Source organism: Columba livia, chromosome 5 (assembly GCF_036013475.1).
Source record: "Columba livia isolate bColLiv1 breed racing homer chromosome 5, bColLiv1.pat.W.v2, whole genome shotgun sequence".
Classification (NCBI taxonomy): Eukaryota; Metazoa; Chordata; class Aves; order Columbiformes; family Columbidae; genus Columba; species Columba livia.
Window position 1 is genome coordinate 57,568,931 of NC_088606.1, and position 19,525 is coordinate 57,588,455.

Sequence of the window (19,525 nt, forward strand, 5' to 3'; positions counted from 1 at the left end):
AGAACTTGTTTTGTACCGCGCAAGCAACTTGGAGTTTATGTAGCGTGATCAAGGACTTCATGGTTAAGTGCGGTCAGTGTTAGTAAATGTTATGTGGATTATATGTCAACCTTATCTTCAAAGGTTTAGAATGTAAAGTCTTTGATAAGCAAAGATCCAGCCTAGTTCATGAAAACAGAAGAGTTGCTTAAAATAACTCACACTTTGGGTGCGGATGCAGTTAGTCCTGTAACTTTGTTAAAGCTATTTTGGGTAAGTATAAAAAAAAAACAAAGGTTTTTTGTTCACCAGCAAGTTTATGTCTGCACATGAACTTTGGTTTAACTTCTTTTGCTCAATTAGTTCAATCATTTAAAACTATTTTAACCTTATGCCTATATAAAAGAATATACTAGTTTTATGCATAACTTACAACTATCCTTTTGATTAACCTGCCAAAAGCTGGAGTAGCTGAGGCTTATACAATCTGCTCATCGTAATGAAACATTTAAGCATGGACTTTTAACCTGAATTGGAACGATTTATATTTTTAGTGGAAAACAAGTCCTGTTCTGGCAAAGGATTTTACCATGTCATTTAAACCACGAATAACAGAAGCCAGCAAAAAGAATGAAGAGAAGCACACAGGTTTTTCAACTATTACTTTGTGGGGAATTTTGTTTTAAGCTAATTTTTCTACTACATTGTTTTTTATAAAAATGAGCTGCCAATGATCACTGAACTCTGTTCAAAGCAGAAATTAAGTCCCTGGCATGAGGAGATTCATGTGTGAACTGTATGAATTGCTCTTCCTCAGTGACATTTCACAGAACTTAACTGTATTTTAATGTGCTTTAATAGGGATGTTCTATACCTACCAGTGACCTTTTGGTTGCTTAGCTGCCAAATAAGTTTGTTAGGTTATCTGCATATACAAAAGTTGTCTCCTTCCTCCTTAAGTGGAATAGCTGTGGTCAAACTGGAAAAATGCTCATGTATTTCAAGGTGACAGATGGTTTTGGTAATATTAACAGCTATAATGTTAGCAAATCAGGTTCATTAGGAAATTTAATCCAATTAATTGTTGATGTTAATTGTATAGTTCACACCATCCATCTTGAGGAAAGAGCAAAATAGTTGTGGATTCCAAAGTTCTGAATAAACTATGAAGAAAAAGGTTAACAAAAATGAGGGGGGGAGGGCTGCTAGGATACACCTGGTGAGTAAGGCAGGTTGTGTTTGACTCTTCACTGTACTACTGAGAGACTATGACATCCCTGCATTTCTAGAGTATTTTTGTTGCTTGCTGTAAGGTAGAGATATAAATAAAATATATAATAAAAATTACCAGAAATCTGTGGATGATTCTAGTCTCCAATTTCTTATATATAGAAAACCCATGTTATGAATTATCACATATAAGTACTTCCTACAGTGAACTTCAGTATCTGCTCACCTGTAGTGTTCCTTCCTGACCAGAAGACTATTGTACATTGAGGTTGGGTGGTCCACTAAGGATTAGTGATCCATCTAAGTTAGGCCTGTGCCTGCTCAGCCCGTGCTGCCCCACACTGGTCTGCATGGGACTGTGTGTTCGGTGGCTGTGGGATGAATTTACCTGGTTGATTGTAGCAGAGGAGCCTGTGGGCAGCTCCCGCTTGGTACCTGCAATAATGCTCCCTGCATAGCCTGCCCTTTATCTAAGAGTGCAGCAACAGGTTCTTGGGTGAACATCCTTTATTTTTGGCCGTAGAAACAATGCATATAGTTGTTTTATTGTGAGAAAATCCTGCAGTAGCTTGGATGACCAAAATGGTGTCACCTTTTCATGCGCAGGGCCTGCATGACATGCTATACCTTGATCAGACCTGGTTGATGCTGCACAGCTCAGAGTTCCTGGCACCTGAATGAACGTAAGGTTATCTATACTGTCCTCTCCATTATAGTGTTAACTCCAATAAATGGTATTTTAAGTGACACTATAAAGTCTGAATGTGCCTTTTTTTACTGGGATCATACAATGAAGCAGCAACACCTGCTACAAAGTCATCTTGCTGCACCTGCCAGAACTATTTCACTTGCAGAGTGCTATTTTTGTCCTGATTACACAGTCGACTGAAGACTAAAATTGGAGAAAAGTTAGAATCTTCCCCCCCCCCCTTGTTTATGCGTCTTGAATTCGGGATCTTAATGGATCTGCTTAAAATCTGTGAAAATCCTCCTTCACTTGCTCATGAGCTGTGCACTGTGAGTGATCTCACGTGCAGTATTCAAAGCAACACAGGGTGCAGCACCTTCCTGCCCCTCCTGGCCCAGGTGCAACCCCGTGTTGTGAGCAGAGAAATAGCACTGAGCGAGCTGCTAGAAAGAACCACAGAATGTCAGGGATTGGAAGGGACCTCAAAAGATCATCCAGTCCAATCCCCCTGCTGGAGCAGGAACACCCAGATGAGGTTACACAGGAAGGTGTCCAGGCGGGTTTTTAATGTCTCCAGAGCAGGAGAGTCCACAACCCCCTGGGCAGCCTGTTCCAGTGTCTGTCACCCTCACTGAGAAGCTTCTTCTCAAATTTAAATGGAACCTCCTGTATTCCAGTGTATACCCATTGCCCCTTGTCTTACCACTGGTTGTCACCAAGAAGAGCCTGGATCCATCCTCATGACACTCACCCTTTACATATTTATAAACATTAATGAGGTCACCCCTCAGTCTCCTCTTCTCCAAGCTAAAGAGCCCCAGCTCCCTCAGCCTTTCCTCATAAGGGAGATGCTCCACTCCCTTGATGATCTTTGTTGCCCTGTGCTGGACTCTCTCCAGCAGTTCCCTGTCCTTCTGGAACTGAGGGGCCCAGAACTGGACACAATATTCCAGGTGTGGTCTCACCAGTGTGGAGTAGAGGGGAAGGAGAACCTCTCTAGACCTACTAACTGTGCCCCAAAGCCCCAGAGTCTGGAGACAACTGAAGTCCTGGCAGATCTGCTGCTCTCACCAGTCAGTCTGGACCCACAGCACTTAAGAGGACAACACAAAAACAACCAAAACAACTAACCCAAAACAAAAGCCCAAACTTCTTTCTTGTGATGAGATTTTGTAGCACTCCTGCTCTGGAAGTAGTGCTGAAGTTTTTACTTTAGCCCTTCCCCCGTTATTTCTGATTGAAGTTCACTCACTCCAGCTGTGCGCAGCCTTCGTTGTGAGCGGCTTTTTAAAATCCTTGGGGCTTACTCAGCCTCCGAGGAAAGTCACTTTTCTCTCTGAGCGCATCCTACTGTGAAACCCCCGCGGTGTTCCTGTGTGTTTAGCCGTGGGCCGGGATCTCGCCTGGGCCGGTACCTCGCGGGGCCGCCGCTGCCCGGTGCAGCTCCCGCTCCCCTCCGCGCCCGGGCCGCTCCCGCCCCGCCGGCCCCTCGGCCCTCGCCGCTGAGGCGGGAACCGCGGCTCCCGGGGCGGCGCCTGCGGAGCCGGGCAGGGCCGGGCACCCGCCCTCGGGGCGGTGCGGGGCGGGCACGGCGGTGGCGGGGCCGGGCGAGGAGCAGGCAGAGCGGCCGCGGGAGCGGCGGCAGGCGGCGGGCCGGCCATGGTGGGCCTCAAGGAGGAGCTGCTCAAGTCCATCTGGCACGCCTTCACCGCCCTCGACCTCGACCGCAGCGGGAAGGTCTCCAAGTCCCAGCTCAAGGCAAGCGGGGCGGCCGGGCCGGGGGCAGCGAGGAGAGAGGGGTGGCGGGCCCAGGGACGCGGTGTGGGCCGGGGCTCCGTGTGGGAGCGAGGGTTGGCCGGGTTAGCCGCTGTGGGCAGGGGTGCGGGACACGGGCCCTGGGGGTGCCGGGCCTGGGGCCGGTCTGAGGTGGCCACGCTCAGGGCTGCCTGAGGGGACATGAGCACTTGTTTGCAAAGCCCATTCGGGGGCCATAAACCGCATTTTCTCCGTTGAGGCTGTTGTTGGGCACGTGGCGTTCTCAGTCGCTGTGGCTCCTGGTCACCCCCGACCCGTGGAAAGCCTGTGCGAGTGGGTCCTTGTGCTCGAGGGGGCTGATTTCCATTCTGCCCAGGCAAGCGCATTGTCCTCCCCAAGATGTCAGGACACAAACCCTTGTTGTGCTGCTGGTCCGCTTTCAAACGCGTGTCCTTGGTACCCTTTTTGGCCAAAACCTTTTGTGGGGTAGCCATAAGGTCCTATCTATAGGGGTTGGCTGCGTCCAAGTGAAATTCATAGCTTGCCAAGGGGAGAGTGAGGTTTCACAGTGCTCTCTTATTTGGGTATAAACAGGAGAATTAGTCAAGAGACTCCAACTGTGCCATTCTTTCCTTAGCTTATACGCTGAAGCAATGTTTGTGCTTTTAAAAGAGCTCTCAGGCAGCTCACTGAATCCGATCCCATCTTGGCCTTGCTTTATGGGACCACCTTGGCCTGGGGATAACGTGGAAATCTTGCTAAATAAATACTTTGAATAAGAACGTAACACCTGTTGACACTGGAGACTGTGGGCCCTTGTACTTGGTGCTGGAGCTGTGACCACAACAATTAGCTGAAGTTTGTGACCTTTGTGGGATTAACTTGGAGAGCCAGGGTGGCCATGCTGCCGGCAGGATCTGCAGGCGTGGTTGGCAGATAGTGGGCTTTGTTTTGGGCTTCATGTAATAAGCGTCCACCAAACGCAATGTGCTGCAAGCAGCCTCTTCCTCTTCTCCTTTTCTTCGTACGGGGCCATTGGGCTCTTGAAGTACAGTCCAGCTTGTCCAGAAGTGACTGCGTGGCAGGAGTCAGGCAGGAGGCTCCTTTACAGGTGACGACATGTTTGTGTTGCAAGACTAACTGAAGTAGGTTGCAGAGAGGCGTTTTTTTATTGTCCTGCTTTTTAAAGGAGCCCTGTTTTCCTGTCACACTGCCACGCCTTGTGTGTGCTGCCACGATTTGTGTTCTCAGTGCACTCACCTGGGTGGTGTGTCTGCAGCACCTGTCATCATGCCAATTGGTGGAGAACCTGTCACGGTCACACAGAGGCTGGGGTGATTTAAATGGCTGAAGAAGCAGGCAGGACGCTGGTGGGCTTGTACGGCTTCCTCTGACGGAGGTGCTGTCACTCCTCTGAGATCATTGACTGATTTAGATGGATTAAAGCAGCAGTTGTATTTCCAAACTGAAGCACAGTTACCTGTCTTGTCATGCTCTGCTGTCTTATTAGAGCCTCATGCCTGCAAATGCTTGTGTTTAAAAAGCTAAAAAAATAGAAAGACGGGAAATTAAATCTGTCCCCTTGTTACGTATCAAACATCTCTCTAGACAGTTTTGATGTTTCATTATCTCTTTGAGAAAGAAGGGATGAAAAAAAGTGGGTCTTTGTGGCTCTGTGCACTTCTGTCTGTGATACAAAGGCTCCTGAGGGCACTGTCAAGTGTGGGATCTGGAAACACAGAAACAAGTCTGAAATGAGGCTTCTGCCTTCTCCTGTGGCCACCAAGAGCTGGTTTTCAGGAAACACAGGAAGGGGTAAGGAGTGTTCTGCAGGCTTTTTGTGGCAAATGATGAATGTGGTGTCAAACTGATAGTCCTTCTGGGGAGAAAAGGTGCGTGTTGTGGCAGCAGCCCCACATCCCTGCAGCAGACGGGTAGGCAGGACAGCAAAACAGACGTTCCTGGCTGATTGATGTAGGGCTGTGTTGCACTAAGAAGGTATTTCACAATAAAATATTTCTCATCCATGTTACAGTGAGGAAGATAACAGCACCCCTATCAAATGGAGAGATGAGGTTTGGAGATAAACATGTTAGCAGAGGTTTGTGACCTTAGAAAATATGTTTAATAATTTACTGAAACTTCTGCTATAAAAAAAGAGTAAAAACCTGTTTGTTTTCTGAGAACAACATGCAGTGTTGTCACCTGCTGAACTCTTCCCTCCTCAATAAAAAAAGTTACCGACAATGGATCTAGGAGTTGTATTGCCATCATGTTGCACAGGTCTTAAGCATAACATGTTGGTTGTTAAAGAGAGTGATTTCTGTTTTCTCTACATAGAAATGGTATTTGAGCCTTCCATAAGAATAAATAATTGTCGTTAAATACTATGAGAAGAATAAATGTGTGTTATGTAGCTGAGCCCCTACTGTGAGGGGTTTGCATCACACATTTGTTTTTAATATATCTAGAGCAATGTGATGGAGGTGAGTGAATTTGGTCTGTTTTGTAGGCTGGAGAAGCAGCAAATGCTTGGAGGAAAAACTAGGACTTGCTTGGAATAGTAAGGATTTTATGGGCTGTCTTTTATCCATTTGTATCTTTTGTATGTGGTCTGAGCTGCTGAGAGGAGACAGTCAAATCAGTCCTCTGTGTAATTTTGAATATTATCTTCTTCCAATATGAACTGATTTTTTTTTTTGTTGGTCTAATCAGTATTCCTCAGAAGTTCTACTGTCAGGCTGGTTGCAGATATTTTTTCTTCCTACATCAGCAGAAACATTTGTGTATTCTCTTCTTAAATAACACTTTTAAATATGGACACAATCATTATTTTGTCCATGTGTTTCAGCACTTTCAAACACTGATATAGCAAGGCTGAAGTGTGAGTTCTGTGTATGCAGTTACAGCTGCTCTTGTGATTTGAGCACAAGCTACATGCAAATACTTGCTTTCCTATATTTAAATCCAATTTCATCTTTCTTGCAGTCTGCAATTTTTAAATGGTCTTATTTTAAAAGTTCCTATAATGTGCCAACATTCAATCTGCTTTTTGTCTGGATCTTGAAACACTGTCATTTTTTAAATGTAGTTATACTTAACAGCCAGCAAAACTCCTTGTAGCATGTGTGTATAATTTGACCTTGGAAAGAATACATACAAATTAGTTTTTACTCTCTCTCTGGAAGCTCTTCCTTACATTGCTTTGTGACTTGTCTCTGCTTAGGCAATGGGGTTATGTGGCTGTTCTTGTTTTGTTTTGCCTGCTATTAATACATTGTGGTGGATTTTCAGTCATGGATTCTTGGTGTGGTATCTGCAGAATGTGGCAGGGGAACACCTTGTGAAAAGACAGCCTCGTCTGGGCCTGTAATATGTGAGTGACCCAAGTTACCATTCAGACTTAGAAAACCTAAACCAGTCTTTAATCGTATCTGGGATATTATAGGGTTATTATACCTCTTATCTTTGTTTTGCCCTTTTGCTAAATGAGAAGTCGGTGGCCGGTGGGAAGAGGAAGAATGGTGTAATCAGGGGCAAGAGGGATGGTCGAAACAGAGAGGAAGACCTTGAACAATGCAGCAGGGCACTGGAAAGGTTGAGAGCCTGTGACGAGTGGGCAGGACCCCGGCCGGACAATTGGCTTTGTACAACATTGCGGGATGGTAGGAAATTAGTCACTGTGACTCACTTTGAGAGAGTTGTACTCTGACGTGATTAGCGGGCTCAGAAGCGTTTGTGTTTGGGTAGCTGTGAAGAACTGTGTCTGTAAGGTGCGAGGGGAGGGAGACCCATCTTCCAGAGGAGCTGGCAAACTAAAGTAGCTTCTAAACTGAAATGACAGGGCCATGCGACTGTGTTGGAGGGGAGCAGCTGTCAGTGGATCAACAGCCTGTTTAACCTTTGTCCTTGATGTTTTGTCAACCGGTTTCAAGGAGGATGTAGACAAAAGGTGCAGTAGATGGAGGATGATTACTGGGAGCACTTCCCAAGATCTGGGAGCCTCAGGGTAGAAGGGCAAGTGGACAGGTGCAGGCACCAGTGGTTGGGGATTGAAGGGGACCTGCTGGTAATGAAGGCAGGAGGGAGGTCACAAGGGTTCTGTGAGTGCCTAAGGGAGAAGGGATAAGTAAAGTAACAGAGAGGTGATGTGGGTGAAGGGCACTAGTGTTAGGAACCTGAAATGGTGGAGGCAGGGCCTGAATACGCTTCTCCAGCTGGGAAGGATGTTGCTCACTAACACTGGTGTTAAATAATGAGACTCTGAATGGAGCACTTGCTACCTGAGTGGGTATGGAAGCTGGAGCTTGGTGATGCTGTGATGCAAGAAACTGTATGCTTAAGATGTAGCTGGGTTGAAAAGACCTTGTGCCTGTGACAAGGGGCATATGCGATGCTGGTTTCCACACTGGTCAAAAAAGGAAAAGAGAAAGTAGTTGTGAGTAGCCTTATTTTGGCTGGCTAGCTGCTGACATGGATGTCAGGGAGAGATGAGCCAAGAATGTCTTGGAATGAATTCACACAAAATCACTGAATGGAACTGTCGGGATCTGCGAGGCCAACGTTTCAACATCTTAAAAAGAGATGGGGGAGGGAGAAGACCCTCCCAAAAGATGGAAAATAAAAAAGTACTGAAGAAACTGGCACTAGCCACTGTAGGATTAGTCTGCCCTGTTAATGCTCCTACTGTCATCTGGGCCAAATTTTTGTTGCTGAGCAGTAAGTAGTCTAGCAGATCTTCCTTTTCCCTTTAGAAACACAGATCACTTTTATGGACAGGGTTAAATGGAACTACTCACATGGTAACAGTTCAACACGTGCTTCAAGTTTAGGAAGATCAGTGTTTTGGAAAACGGGAGCTCAGAGGGGAGCAGCTGTGGTGGAGTCTAGCTGGGCTGGCGTCTGCACTCCACGTAAAGCAGCGTGAGACTGGCTGTAAATAAAGTAAACCCCAAGTCTGTAATGACCTTTTGTGTTCAGCTTGCTTGTTTCATCTGGTTATTCATATTTAGAGCAGAACACCTTCATCATTCCCTGGGCAGCACTAGGCGTCTTTCTTACAAAACTCTTCATTGACAATGGAAGAATTGCACCCAGAGTGCACTGTTTTTGTGAGCCCTTTGCGATCTGCTTGTGCTGTCTCATGGACTGTGGTTTGGGGACCACCACTGTACCCCTTTGCTGCAGTGTGGACATGAGTCTGGTTTGGGGTAGGAGTTAGCTCTGGCATGAAGGTGGATTGTTAATTGTGGCATCCAGAGCATAATAAGTGCAGAAAGAAAAAGCTGCCTAGCAACCCTGTGGGCAGGGGGGAATAATCCTTACTGGTGCAAAACTTCCTCATGGTTGATGGAGCTTCTGCAAGGCAAGGCGATTTTTCATACCCCAATTAACCTAATAATCGGCTGGATTTTTTTTTCTAGTTGATCATTAAAATAGAGTATATCATGGTCCAGATAATGTGGTTTGAGAGAACAAAACGAGACCTCAGTGCAGAATTTTTCAGGCTTACCCTGCAAATGAAGAATTCAGCTGGCGCTTGGCTGTGTTAGAGAATGGCAGGCTTTGGCAGGCGCTGAGGAATTTCCTGAGTTATGAAAAGAGAGCACTGGGCACAGGAGAGATTGCAGATAAGGCAGATCTTAGAAAATGCTTGAGAGTGGAATTTTTTCCTGGTAAGTTGGTTGCTCGATGTGGAAACCACCTAGATTTCTGACAGCTCAAGCACAGCAAGAAGGCCGAAAAATGGAGAAGACAAACCTGTAGAAAGGACAGGCTGAGAATGTGTTTTATTGAGACTTTTAAAGTTATTTTGGTAATAAGCTTAAATCAGTTAGGCTTTTAGAATATTTTTATTAGCTGGGTATTTTTTTAGTTTTAGTATTAGCAACTGCAGTCTGGTTGGAAAATTGAGATCATCTTTATCTCTCAGAAATTCAAGAATCCCTCAGTCTTCTATAAATAACAGAAGCCTTAAATAGAAGGGGAAACACACATGATAGTACTTTTTTTCCTCTCTATGTAAATCACATGGACTCAAATACTTGACTTGATGTGGTGGTTAATAATAAGGATTGATTGGAGGGAAGTATACTGTTGATGGAGGGTAGTATGAAATGTAATAACTTCTAAATACTATTTTGCTACTCTGGGAAATGCAGCTTTTGTGGTAAGATGGCTGATGCTATTGTTATTTTGTTTTTAAACTTTGCATGTGGTTAAACCACCTTCAGTGGCTTAATGTTAGCATACGACAATGAAGATATGTATTTCTTGTGGAAATATGTGCTTTTCTAAAAGAAAGAGTAACTTTGGACATATAAAAGAAAGAGTAACTTTGGACATATGGAGAGAGGAATTCTCCTCTGAACTGAGCTTGCATCCTGGCCTATCTTTGTAGGATTTGATGCTAACTAGTGCTTAGATTCTGCATGTCTCCTTATCATATGTAAGAAAAGTAAATGTACGTTGTTGGGGTTTTTTTGGGGGGGCAGGGGGGGAAGCCCAGATATTTTAAGTGTGTGGCATAGGTTTGATTTCCTAGGCTTTGACTTCAGACTTTCACTTCTTGTTTTGCAGCTACTCTATCTCAAACACTTCATGTCTACTTGGATATATAGACCCACTTATAAATGTACAGCACATTTTTTATTGCCTTCTCTTTGCATTTTGTTTTTCAATTTTATGCTGCACAGTAAAAAATTAAAACATATGCCAAAATTCAGTTTCAGTCTGTCCTGTCTAGTTGTTGATTTAAAAAAACAAAATACCACAAGCAGCCTGCCTTTCCAAAAGATGTGATCTGTTTTGCTTCTGCCTAATTTTCTTTTAGCTGCATTTTTTGCCTTTGGTTCTTAGTTACTTCTTTCAATGCAGACCATTCCTGGGCGTGTGAAGTTGAATCATTAACGCAGTTCCTATAGCCAGTACATGGTCTTCAGAGTCTTAACTCTGCATGTGACTGTTCAACACCCAGTGGGCAGCGTGTTACAGGACTGACCTGACTCGAGACAGCGTGAATAACGAAAGAGATGGTGCTTTGCCTTTCTTAGGAAAGTGCTGGTGGCACAGGAGCGACTGCTGCCCAGGCTCTGCCTTCCTCATGTTGGTACCAAGGTGTTAGTTTGTGCCTGTGAAACTCGGCCTAAGTTGAAGAAGTTGAGATGCGCTGGCTACCAGTTAGTTTTCAATAATGCAGCACTTCCTTAAAACTAATCAAGCATGTAGCCGCTTCTTGAAGGTCATTTCTCAAGAACAGATGAGTGCTGGTGGGTGTTAAGCTCTTGACATAATTCATGCAAATAACTTTTTAAAATAAAAATTTGAGAAGCACACCTAACCCCTTCCCCTTTCTGTAACATGACTTTTTCTTTGCTAACTGAAACACAGGGTCAATGCTGAGAAGCAACCCAAAAGCAAGCAGATAAGAAAAATCCATACTTAATGCTTTAATTTGAGTGGTCATTTCTTTAAAGTAAAGGTACATATTGAGTTGTTTTCTTTGTAACTCATTTTCACTAGGTAGTAAATATTTATAATTTCAAAGGCTAGGTGTTTGTGGTTGGTTTCTGTAGCTACCTAATTTCACTCTCTAAATATGACTTTGGTGTTCCTGCATGCCTCTCCTGGTTTTCAAGTGCATGTGTATGTGTGCAAAGGGTAGCTTCTGTAGCCGTGTTTGCAGTTCTGTAGGAATGGACCTATCTGATCACATAGTTTCTTGTAAATGTGCAACTGTCTGAAGAAATTGAACCCTAGGAGTCAACATTTTTAGTTATGCTTTGTTCTTTCACAAAAATTTGCAGGGCAGAACTTGTGCTGATATGAAAGTGTCACTTTGCACATGATTTTGCAAGTCAGAGGTCTGCTCTGGAGGGAACGCAGCAGTGTCATTGATTTCTCTTCTGCCCTTAGGTCCTTTCTCACAACTTGTGTACAGTGTTAAATGTTCCCCATGATCCGGTGGCCTTGGAAGAGCACTTCAGGGATGATGATGAAGGACCAGTTTCCAATCAGGGCTACATGCCTTATCTAAACAAATTCATCTTGGAGAAGGTAAGTTTTGAATTCTTGTGTTCTGTTTTGTCTTTATCAGGTCTTAGAGTGCCTTTACAGTAAACTCCTGCTTGCTGGCAGCGTGCTGGCATGAAAGTGCTGCTGGGAGTGCGCCTGTGTGGGGTCGTGGTGGGGCAGGCACTCTAGAGAGTCTGTGCCTCAAAATGGAAAGGTGCACTGTTCTCTACTTCTTTTTCCTCTCCCTGGTTTCTATTTCCTGTTGCATCTGGTCATCTTCTAAGCTGTGTTCATATTGATAAAGCATCTTAGCTTGAATTTATTTGAAAGTGTCTTGGAGCTATAGAGTGTCCCACTTTATACTATGGCTACGACAGAAAATTGTCATAGACTCCTTTGCAAGCAGGAAGGGCAAAAATGTCTTCAATGTCTATTCATAAGGTATTTTAATAAGTAGATCCCTTTCTAATAATTACAGTGGGTGACATTAGGGAGCGTTGTTAAGTTTTGTCTTGCAAGTTCTTTCCTTTTGTGCCTGAGCACTCTTTAGTCTTCTGTTGTGCCTTGTTTTGGGGAGAGCTCTGGAAAGCCAGCAGGGTTTGCCTAATTTCTCTCTGTCTTGTTCTGAGATAGGTAGAGCTGGGCTCTGGGTGCTGTGTGTTTGAGATTTAGGTTGACATTTTTAAAAATACACTATCTTCCTGCCTTTTTTTTTTTTTTCTGGCAACTTCTGTTGAGAAACTTGACTAGATGGTAAGAACCAGCCCACATGGTGGTGGAAATATATCAACTTCAATACCACTGATTTCTCATACACTTGGGGGCTGACCCCAGAAACCCTCAAACTTTGTCGTTGTGGCTGCAGAGATACATAGATGTTTCCTTTCTTTTATAATGTTAAGAAGTCCTGAGCTGACGTGCTGCTGAAAAGTCCAGTGTGGCATTTGCATTTGCAGATTATGCACAGTCCTTAGCCCTGATTTTTGCCGCTTCTTTAATCTGCATTTAATACTGGTGGAATATGTGATTATATATAATGTCATCTGGCAGCTTTGAAGCAGGACAAGCTTCATATATTTAGCTAAGACTTACCAGGCTCTCTCTGCCTCTCTAGTCTATGTTTCTGTCATACCCAGTGACAGAGCCCTATTCTGTGTGTGGGAGCTGTTGGCTGTTAAAATACATAAAGGTACCCACTTAATGTCTTGGCTGTTTGCTACTGGACAATCTTGCTTTGTCCCTAAGAAGTCTGTGATCTCATTTCCACTTCGTGTTGGCTGTCTGAGCTACTGTAAGATTCAATGGAGACCAAGCAGTTTGTATACAAATTTTGGGGAAAAAGAAAAGACCTTACTTTATTTTGACTGAAGGCTTACAGTAATTGAGTCTGAACCACAGTGGTTTTTGTTAATACCATCTGTAGGCAGTAGCAAGCCATTAAGTAAAAAAAGAAAAAGATAGAGATGGAAGGGTTTTTCAAATATAAACATGCTTTATTGTTAAAGGGATGAATAGTTATGGAAATGAGGAGCAGTTGCATTTAAATAACACTTCAGTTTGAAAATTAAAGACCTGGCTATGTAAGTAAGCTCATGTGAACTTCCAGTGCTTAGCTACTTTGGGGCACTGTCTTACCCCATGGTAAAAACAAAGAACAAGCTACTTTGCTTCTCATGAAAGGGAAGGCCATGACTGCATGTAATTTCTTGTGTTTTATTCATCTGGCTTCTGGTAATTGCCTGATAAACCTATAGCATTAGTTCATCTTAAAAGATAAAAGTGTTGAGGAACAGGGTTAAATTACCTGTAACTTCATGTTATTTTATCCTGACTAGATGCTCATAAACAGTTTAGATATATGCTATTAAAAATTAGTGAAGTTCTTTAGACAGAAGGCTATCTTTGTGGGCTGGAAAAAACTTGATTGTGGCATCTCATCTTTTAGAGATGACTTTACATGAGTGCCAAAAGACAACATGCAGAGAGGGATGAAGTCACTGGTTCATAGCATGTCTCCTTTGTTTAAAACAAACAAGCAAAGCAAACAAGAAACCCTTTCTTTTTTCATTCTTCCAAGGCGTAATCTGTTGTTTTAGATGGGGTGATTGTAGAACAAATGTTATTAATTTATGCTAGTTAGCAGAACTACCAAAGAACAACTGGTGCTTTGTATCCCCAAATTCAGAGGAATTTATCTCAATTTTCAGTCGCATATCTTCTGGTGAATTAATTTATTTGAGCAAGAGCAACCTGCTCAGGAGAGATATTTTTTACCTCTAAGATATTTTGCTTTAAAACAGTAAAATATTTAAAGAATGAATCCTTAGATTTCTTTAAAACAGATATGTAACTGTGACTTACAGTTTTTTGAGAGGACTTTGTAAGCTTTCGAAATAACTTCTGTGGTACTGTTAAACGCAGTTGTAGCTTTTTATATTTGTCAGTGCTGGCTTACCTTGTGTTACCCTGCAATAAAAACCTCTTTATATAGAACCAAGGAGTAAATTATATTTTGCATATCAGTAGAAATTAAAGATCTCAAAAATGGTATGGGTTTTGCTGCATTTTTATTTTTATCATTTTGTGAAACTTGTTAGAAAAGGAAGGTAGGTGACTATTATATCGTATTTTTATCTTTATGAGTTTAAGCAGCTTTAAGGTTGGAGGGGTTGGTTCCTTTCCATGTTTCATCATCTGGACAGATTCACAAATAAAAGTAATAGTTGCTGTAGAGCTAATAGTGTGGAGTACTGTAGAAATTTCCAAATGAAATTACTTCAAATAATTTGGACAAATTATGAAGTACAGTTAGAAGCCTATTCTAGTACACAGGAAAAATCTTTTGGACAAGGAGTTGTTAATTAATTAAACAACAGAGTTGTGTGATATTCACACAGGTTGCAAGCAGGATCAGTATTCTGGCCAAACACAATTGAAATTCTGGTTTCTTAGCAGAGTGTCACAAATTTTTTATTTTAGCTTCACATCAAGATGATTTCAGTGTAGGATTCGTAGTAGATTCTCACTGTAATTAAAGATGGTTTGGGAATCCTCTTTAAATTTCAGTTCCAGGACAGTCTTTGACCCAGTCTGTGTTTATAAACGTGTGTTTTGTTCATGTCATGAAGAAGCAATGTGTGAATTTGTTTAGGACTTGTGTTTAGACATCAGTACATCCTGTTTGAAAAGTTTCTTCTTTTACAATTTCTTAATTAAGTTAGAAGTACTTTTGCAAATAAGTTCAAAAAGAACTTTAGAAGTTGTTCAAATATTTTTAATTTTTGAAATGATGCTTAGAAGTGATCTCTCATAAATTCTGAGAGATTAGTAATTCAGAGTAATTATTATCTAGCCACCTACGTGGAGTGTTGCCAGTTAAGGAAGCCAAAGTGAGCACAGCCAAGTATTTTGTAGAATTGAGTTAGCTCTAAAGCAATTTGGGTTTAGTTGTGGGATTTTCACCCTCCCTCTCCTTCCTCACCATGCAAATGTGGATGTAGAATTTGTAATTTTAGGACTGTATAAATGTACAGTTATACAGTCCTAAAATTATGTTCGGCCCTTTGAAGGCAACTGCAAGGCTGATGTGGGCTCCAGTGAAAATGAGTTTGACACCCCTGATGTAGAACATAGGTACCAGAAGTAGTTGGCATTGCTACATGGAATTGATGAGTATAATTTTTATTCTTTATTAAAGCAGTCTATTTAGTTTCATTCTTGACTCACAATATCCCCAGAACAACAGTTTCATTTCATTTCATCCTTTATTTCACAGGCAGCCCGATCATTTAGAAAAAACCCACAGATGAGTATCAGAGTTCTTTTGGAGAGCTGGAACTTGTGTGCTGATCTGATTATTGCTCCTGAATAATTCCTGAGCAGTGCCTCTGCTCCAGATGCTGCATGGGTCCTGTGAGGTCCATTTCAGAATCAATTCTGGATTCTGAAAAAAGGAATTACGTGTTTGGAGTGGGACCCCTGGCACAGCACGACCTAGTCCCCTGTGGCAAAACAGTCCTGAAACTTCCTGCTTGACTGCTGCCTAATCCTGGTGGCAGTAACACGCTGGAGGCGACTTGAGTTTCGACACGTGTTTCTGAGGTGCACGTGGTCCAGCTGTGCTATGTGAGCAGAAACCATGCACTTAACCTTTGTAGCGCCTAGAGCACTTGCCAGGTGGTGGCTGTAGGAATGGAGGTTTCCCGCTGTGTCGGTGTCTTCCTTGGAAGTAGGACATTTCCAAGGTGGAACTGCTCATCATTTAGGTGGATGAAGCTCTTTTAGAGAAGAAGTCGAGCTTCATTGGGCAGCGTGGGGAAGACAGACGGGAAAAAGCACAGGCAAAAGTAGCCAAGGGTTGAGGCGCTGGCAAATTGCAGGAAGGACGAGGAAACCTGGCTTCTAGCCCTTCTTCCAGAGCGTGTTTGTTAGCTCAGCTGGTATTTCATTTAAGACCAGTGTTTCTTGTGTGAGTAACCAGGATGCTGAGCTTGTGGCTCAGCTTGTTATAACTAGCTATAGCTTGTAGCAGCTATAGCTCCTACAGCTTCCACCTTCTTCAACGGACAGCCGTAGCCTGTAGCTGGCCTCTTGCATCGCCACTTGCATTGGTGGCCTGCTCTGCAAACATGCAAAGTCTGTGGCTTTCTTTCATAGTCTCACTTTTAGTCCTGTAAACTGTACTGTAAAGTGCTTCTTGGCATAGGGTTGGTTTCCTGCTTACTTCTGGTTTGGTTTTTGTTTTTTATTATTTTTTCCTTCACCCACATCACTTCATCCACTCCTTAGTCTTTGACTTAGCCAGTGTGGCTCATCCTCCACTGTATTTGACCACTTACCAGACTGGACAGGAAATAATAGTTTGCAGTGGTGTCCTTGGAGCACTTAAGATGCATGGTTTGGCCTATCATAAGAAAATGTCACTCAGCGTTACTGGTGTTGTTACCACAAGAGGTACAAGAACCTGTTTCTTAGACATGCTTGCCGAAATCTCAAGGGACTTACATTACAGTGCAAAACATGCCTTTATCAGTTACATGTTGGCAGAGAAATAACATTGCTAAGATGTAGGGAGATAAGTAGTTTTCATCTCTAACATAAGTGCGAGTTTAAAAATAATATAGAGGAAATGAAAGCTCTCACAGATGGGTATGTACAGTTGCTAGGTATGATAAAGGATAATAAAAACAAGAGGATTTTTTAATCAATAAGGTGAAGATTTGCAATTCTGAGAAAAGGGAAAGATATTTAGTGGATTAGTGTTTGAGAAAAAATTATTGCATGTTTATGAATATCCTACAAGAGTTATGTTTGAGTAACATGCTGTGGAAAAACTTATTAAAGGTGTTTCCCAACTATTGTTGCAGTATCACTTGTAGTATATCCACATGTAGTTTTTTGGTTGTAGTGGTTTCCAAATTTGCTACATAAAATCTCAGTAACTCCGTGCAATGAAAGGGCAGTTGGAACTAAGACAGCAAAGATGATGGTTTGGAAGTTAAAGCTAGAGGAAATGCAGAATTTTAGCCTCCTTCACAGGAAGTCAGGGTATTATTGCCTCAACCAGAAATTGGAGGTTGGATGTAGATTTTGCTGGAAGAAGTTCCTTAGTTCACCCCATGCAGGAAGTCAGAGCAGGCTGCTACAGTGGTCTTGACATCTCTTGCAAACTAGAATTTTCTTGGTGCTTTTTGTCTGACTTAGGCTGTTAAACTTTGTCTGTTATTCTGTGCCCTTTGTGCATGTTAATTTTTTTTTGTTCAATTTCTTCATTTTAGGTTCAAGGAAACTTTGACAAAGTTGAATTCAACAGGATGTGCTGGACTCTCTGTGCTAAAAAGAACCTCTCTAAAAGTCCTTTGCTGATTAGTGATGAAGATGCATTTAAAGTGTGGGTTATTTTTAACTTCTTATCAGAAGACAAATACCCTTTAATCATTGTACCTGAGGAGGTAAGAAACAAAAGCTGTTTAACACGAGTTTGCTTAATGTCTCAGTTGAACTAGGTTAATGGTTGCGACTCTTTAGAGATTTAAGTTAAAATAATCGTTTGAATGCAAAACTTTTATTCGCTTCTTTTAATAACGTAAGGCCTCGGGTGTTTTTCTTTGTCTTGCATATGCAGGGATTCCACAGAATAGTTTAGACATTGATGGCGATGTTTGTCTGTCATTTAAACAGGCTGGACTAAATGCAACGTGGTGCCTGCCCCCAGTAAATAACTTATTTTGCTTTTGTGAGGACTGACTGATGTTGGGGCCACTAGCGCCAGTACCAGCACTTGGAGCTGTTGAGGTTCTTGCTTTGCTCATGAGTAGTGCATGTACGTGATCTTTAATCACTGTGCTTATATGTGATTAAAATTTTGCACAGCTAGTACATCAGTGTGATTCTGGGAAAAGAAAAAAAATCTCCCCCTGCTACGTGTTACTGTGACTTGCAAGATGAGTTTTCAGTTGCATGTCACCCTCCCGACGATAAGGAGAAGTACAAACTTTTCTGATTATGTCTGTTTCTGATCAAAAGCAGCCACCACCTGAACACTCTTGCTAGAAATGGTTGAAGGAATAATACCAGAGAGATCTCCTTATACGCTTGAGTTCTTGAACAAGTATGGGCAACACTCAAATATGTATTTTAACCCTAAAGCAAGATTTTGGTATCTCCACAATTCTCTCCTTGGGGAGGGGCAAGGGAAAGAGCAGAACGATCAGAACTGTAGGCATAAATAATCCCTTTGCAAAGCTATATGCAGAAGTCCCAGGGGTTTGCCTTTCAGCACTGCAGTACTGGTTAATAGATATTTGCAAATTGTTGAACAGTCAGGGATCAAACCAGTCTCATTTACATACCACTACAACATAACTGTTGGACTCCAAGCTGTTGTACCAAACCAAAAGTACAGAGAACTCCTCTATCAAAATAAACTGCTTGGTTTTGCCTTATCACTCACTTTTTAGCAGGAGATTTTCACTGTACAGTATTTCTGTTTCTGCTAGACTGGTGATGACAGGGCCTTCCCTGTCATGCTGTATTCCCATGAGGAATGGGACAGTCTTGCTTGTTTTCCTGTGTTTTCCGTCAGTTCTGGGAGATGGGGATCATGGCTATAAAAGCTAAGACAGCTCCTTTCTTAGTGGTGCTATATTTGGCTATGGTAGAAGGTCAGAGCCACTAATAAATATCAAAACTGAGACTCAAATCCACATGTCTGTTTTGTTGTTGTGTTCCCCACTGCGCAGCCTGGCTTACCTGAGGGTAGATACTGCACATCCCCGTATATGTTGGCATGGTTAAAAGTTTCAGACCTGCCAACTCTGGGGTGTCGGTGTTGCTCACTTGCTCCCCCAGATTCGTGTTGCCTTCTGTAGCTGATGCCAGGCGGTGGCAATGTGTCCATTTGTTGGGAGACGGGCTGCAGAGCCCAAAAGAGGTTCCTGAGAGTTCATAGCTGCTGTTGTTTGCTTTCCTTCCTATCCTTTATGTCCAGGGTTAACCTGTATTGCTCTTCTACTTGAATTGTTTTAAAAATTCTTAGTGTGTATCTCTGTCTGCATCACTGTGATTATGGCAAGATTTAAATTGTGCAATACTGTTTAAAGAAAGCTTATAGAGCCTGACAAAGAAATCTGTTCTTATCGTATACAATGCCTGTATTCATTCTAACCTTTTGCCTTAGACCACACAGGTAATGTAATCAGCCGGTGGAGGAATGCTGTCTGTTCACCGCACTCCTTTCTGCCTTACACTGGTCCTCCTTGAGTTCTCTGTGCTTCTGGAAAATCCCACATTTACTGACTTACCCTTCTACACAAAATTCCAAAAGTAAAGATGCAAAGGCTCAGTTTTGGTTAGTTTTGC

The 19,525-nt window shown here is 42.6% G+C and overlaps 1 protein-coding gene across 2 annotated transcripts in view; it reads left to right on the top strand.

Annotated features, from left to right (window-relative positions):
* The first annotated feature begins 3,439 nt into the window (after window positions 1-3,439).
* The window catches only part of SWAP70 (switching B cell complex subunit SWAP70), a 39,027-nt gene continuing 22,941 nt past the window's right edge, over window positions 3,440-19,525 (top strand). Inside the window, exons 1-3 of one of the 2 annotated variants that reach the window (XM_021299208.2) lie at window positions 3,440-3,655; window positions 11,567-11,707; window positions 17,443-17,616. In XM_021299208.2, coding sequence (XP_021154883.2) covers window positions 3,557-3,655; window positions 11,567-11,707; window positions 17,443-17,616 — 414 coding nt within the window. In that variant the 5' untranslated portion in view covers window positions 3,440-3,556. Of the gene's footprint in view, window positions 3,656-11,013; window positions 11,133-11,566; window positions 11,708-17,442; window positions 17,617-19,525 lie in introns of those variants that run through there. The other variant, XM_065066220.1, reaches the window with a different exon arrangement.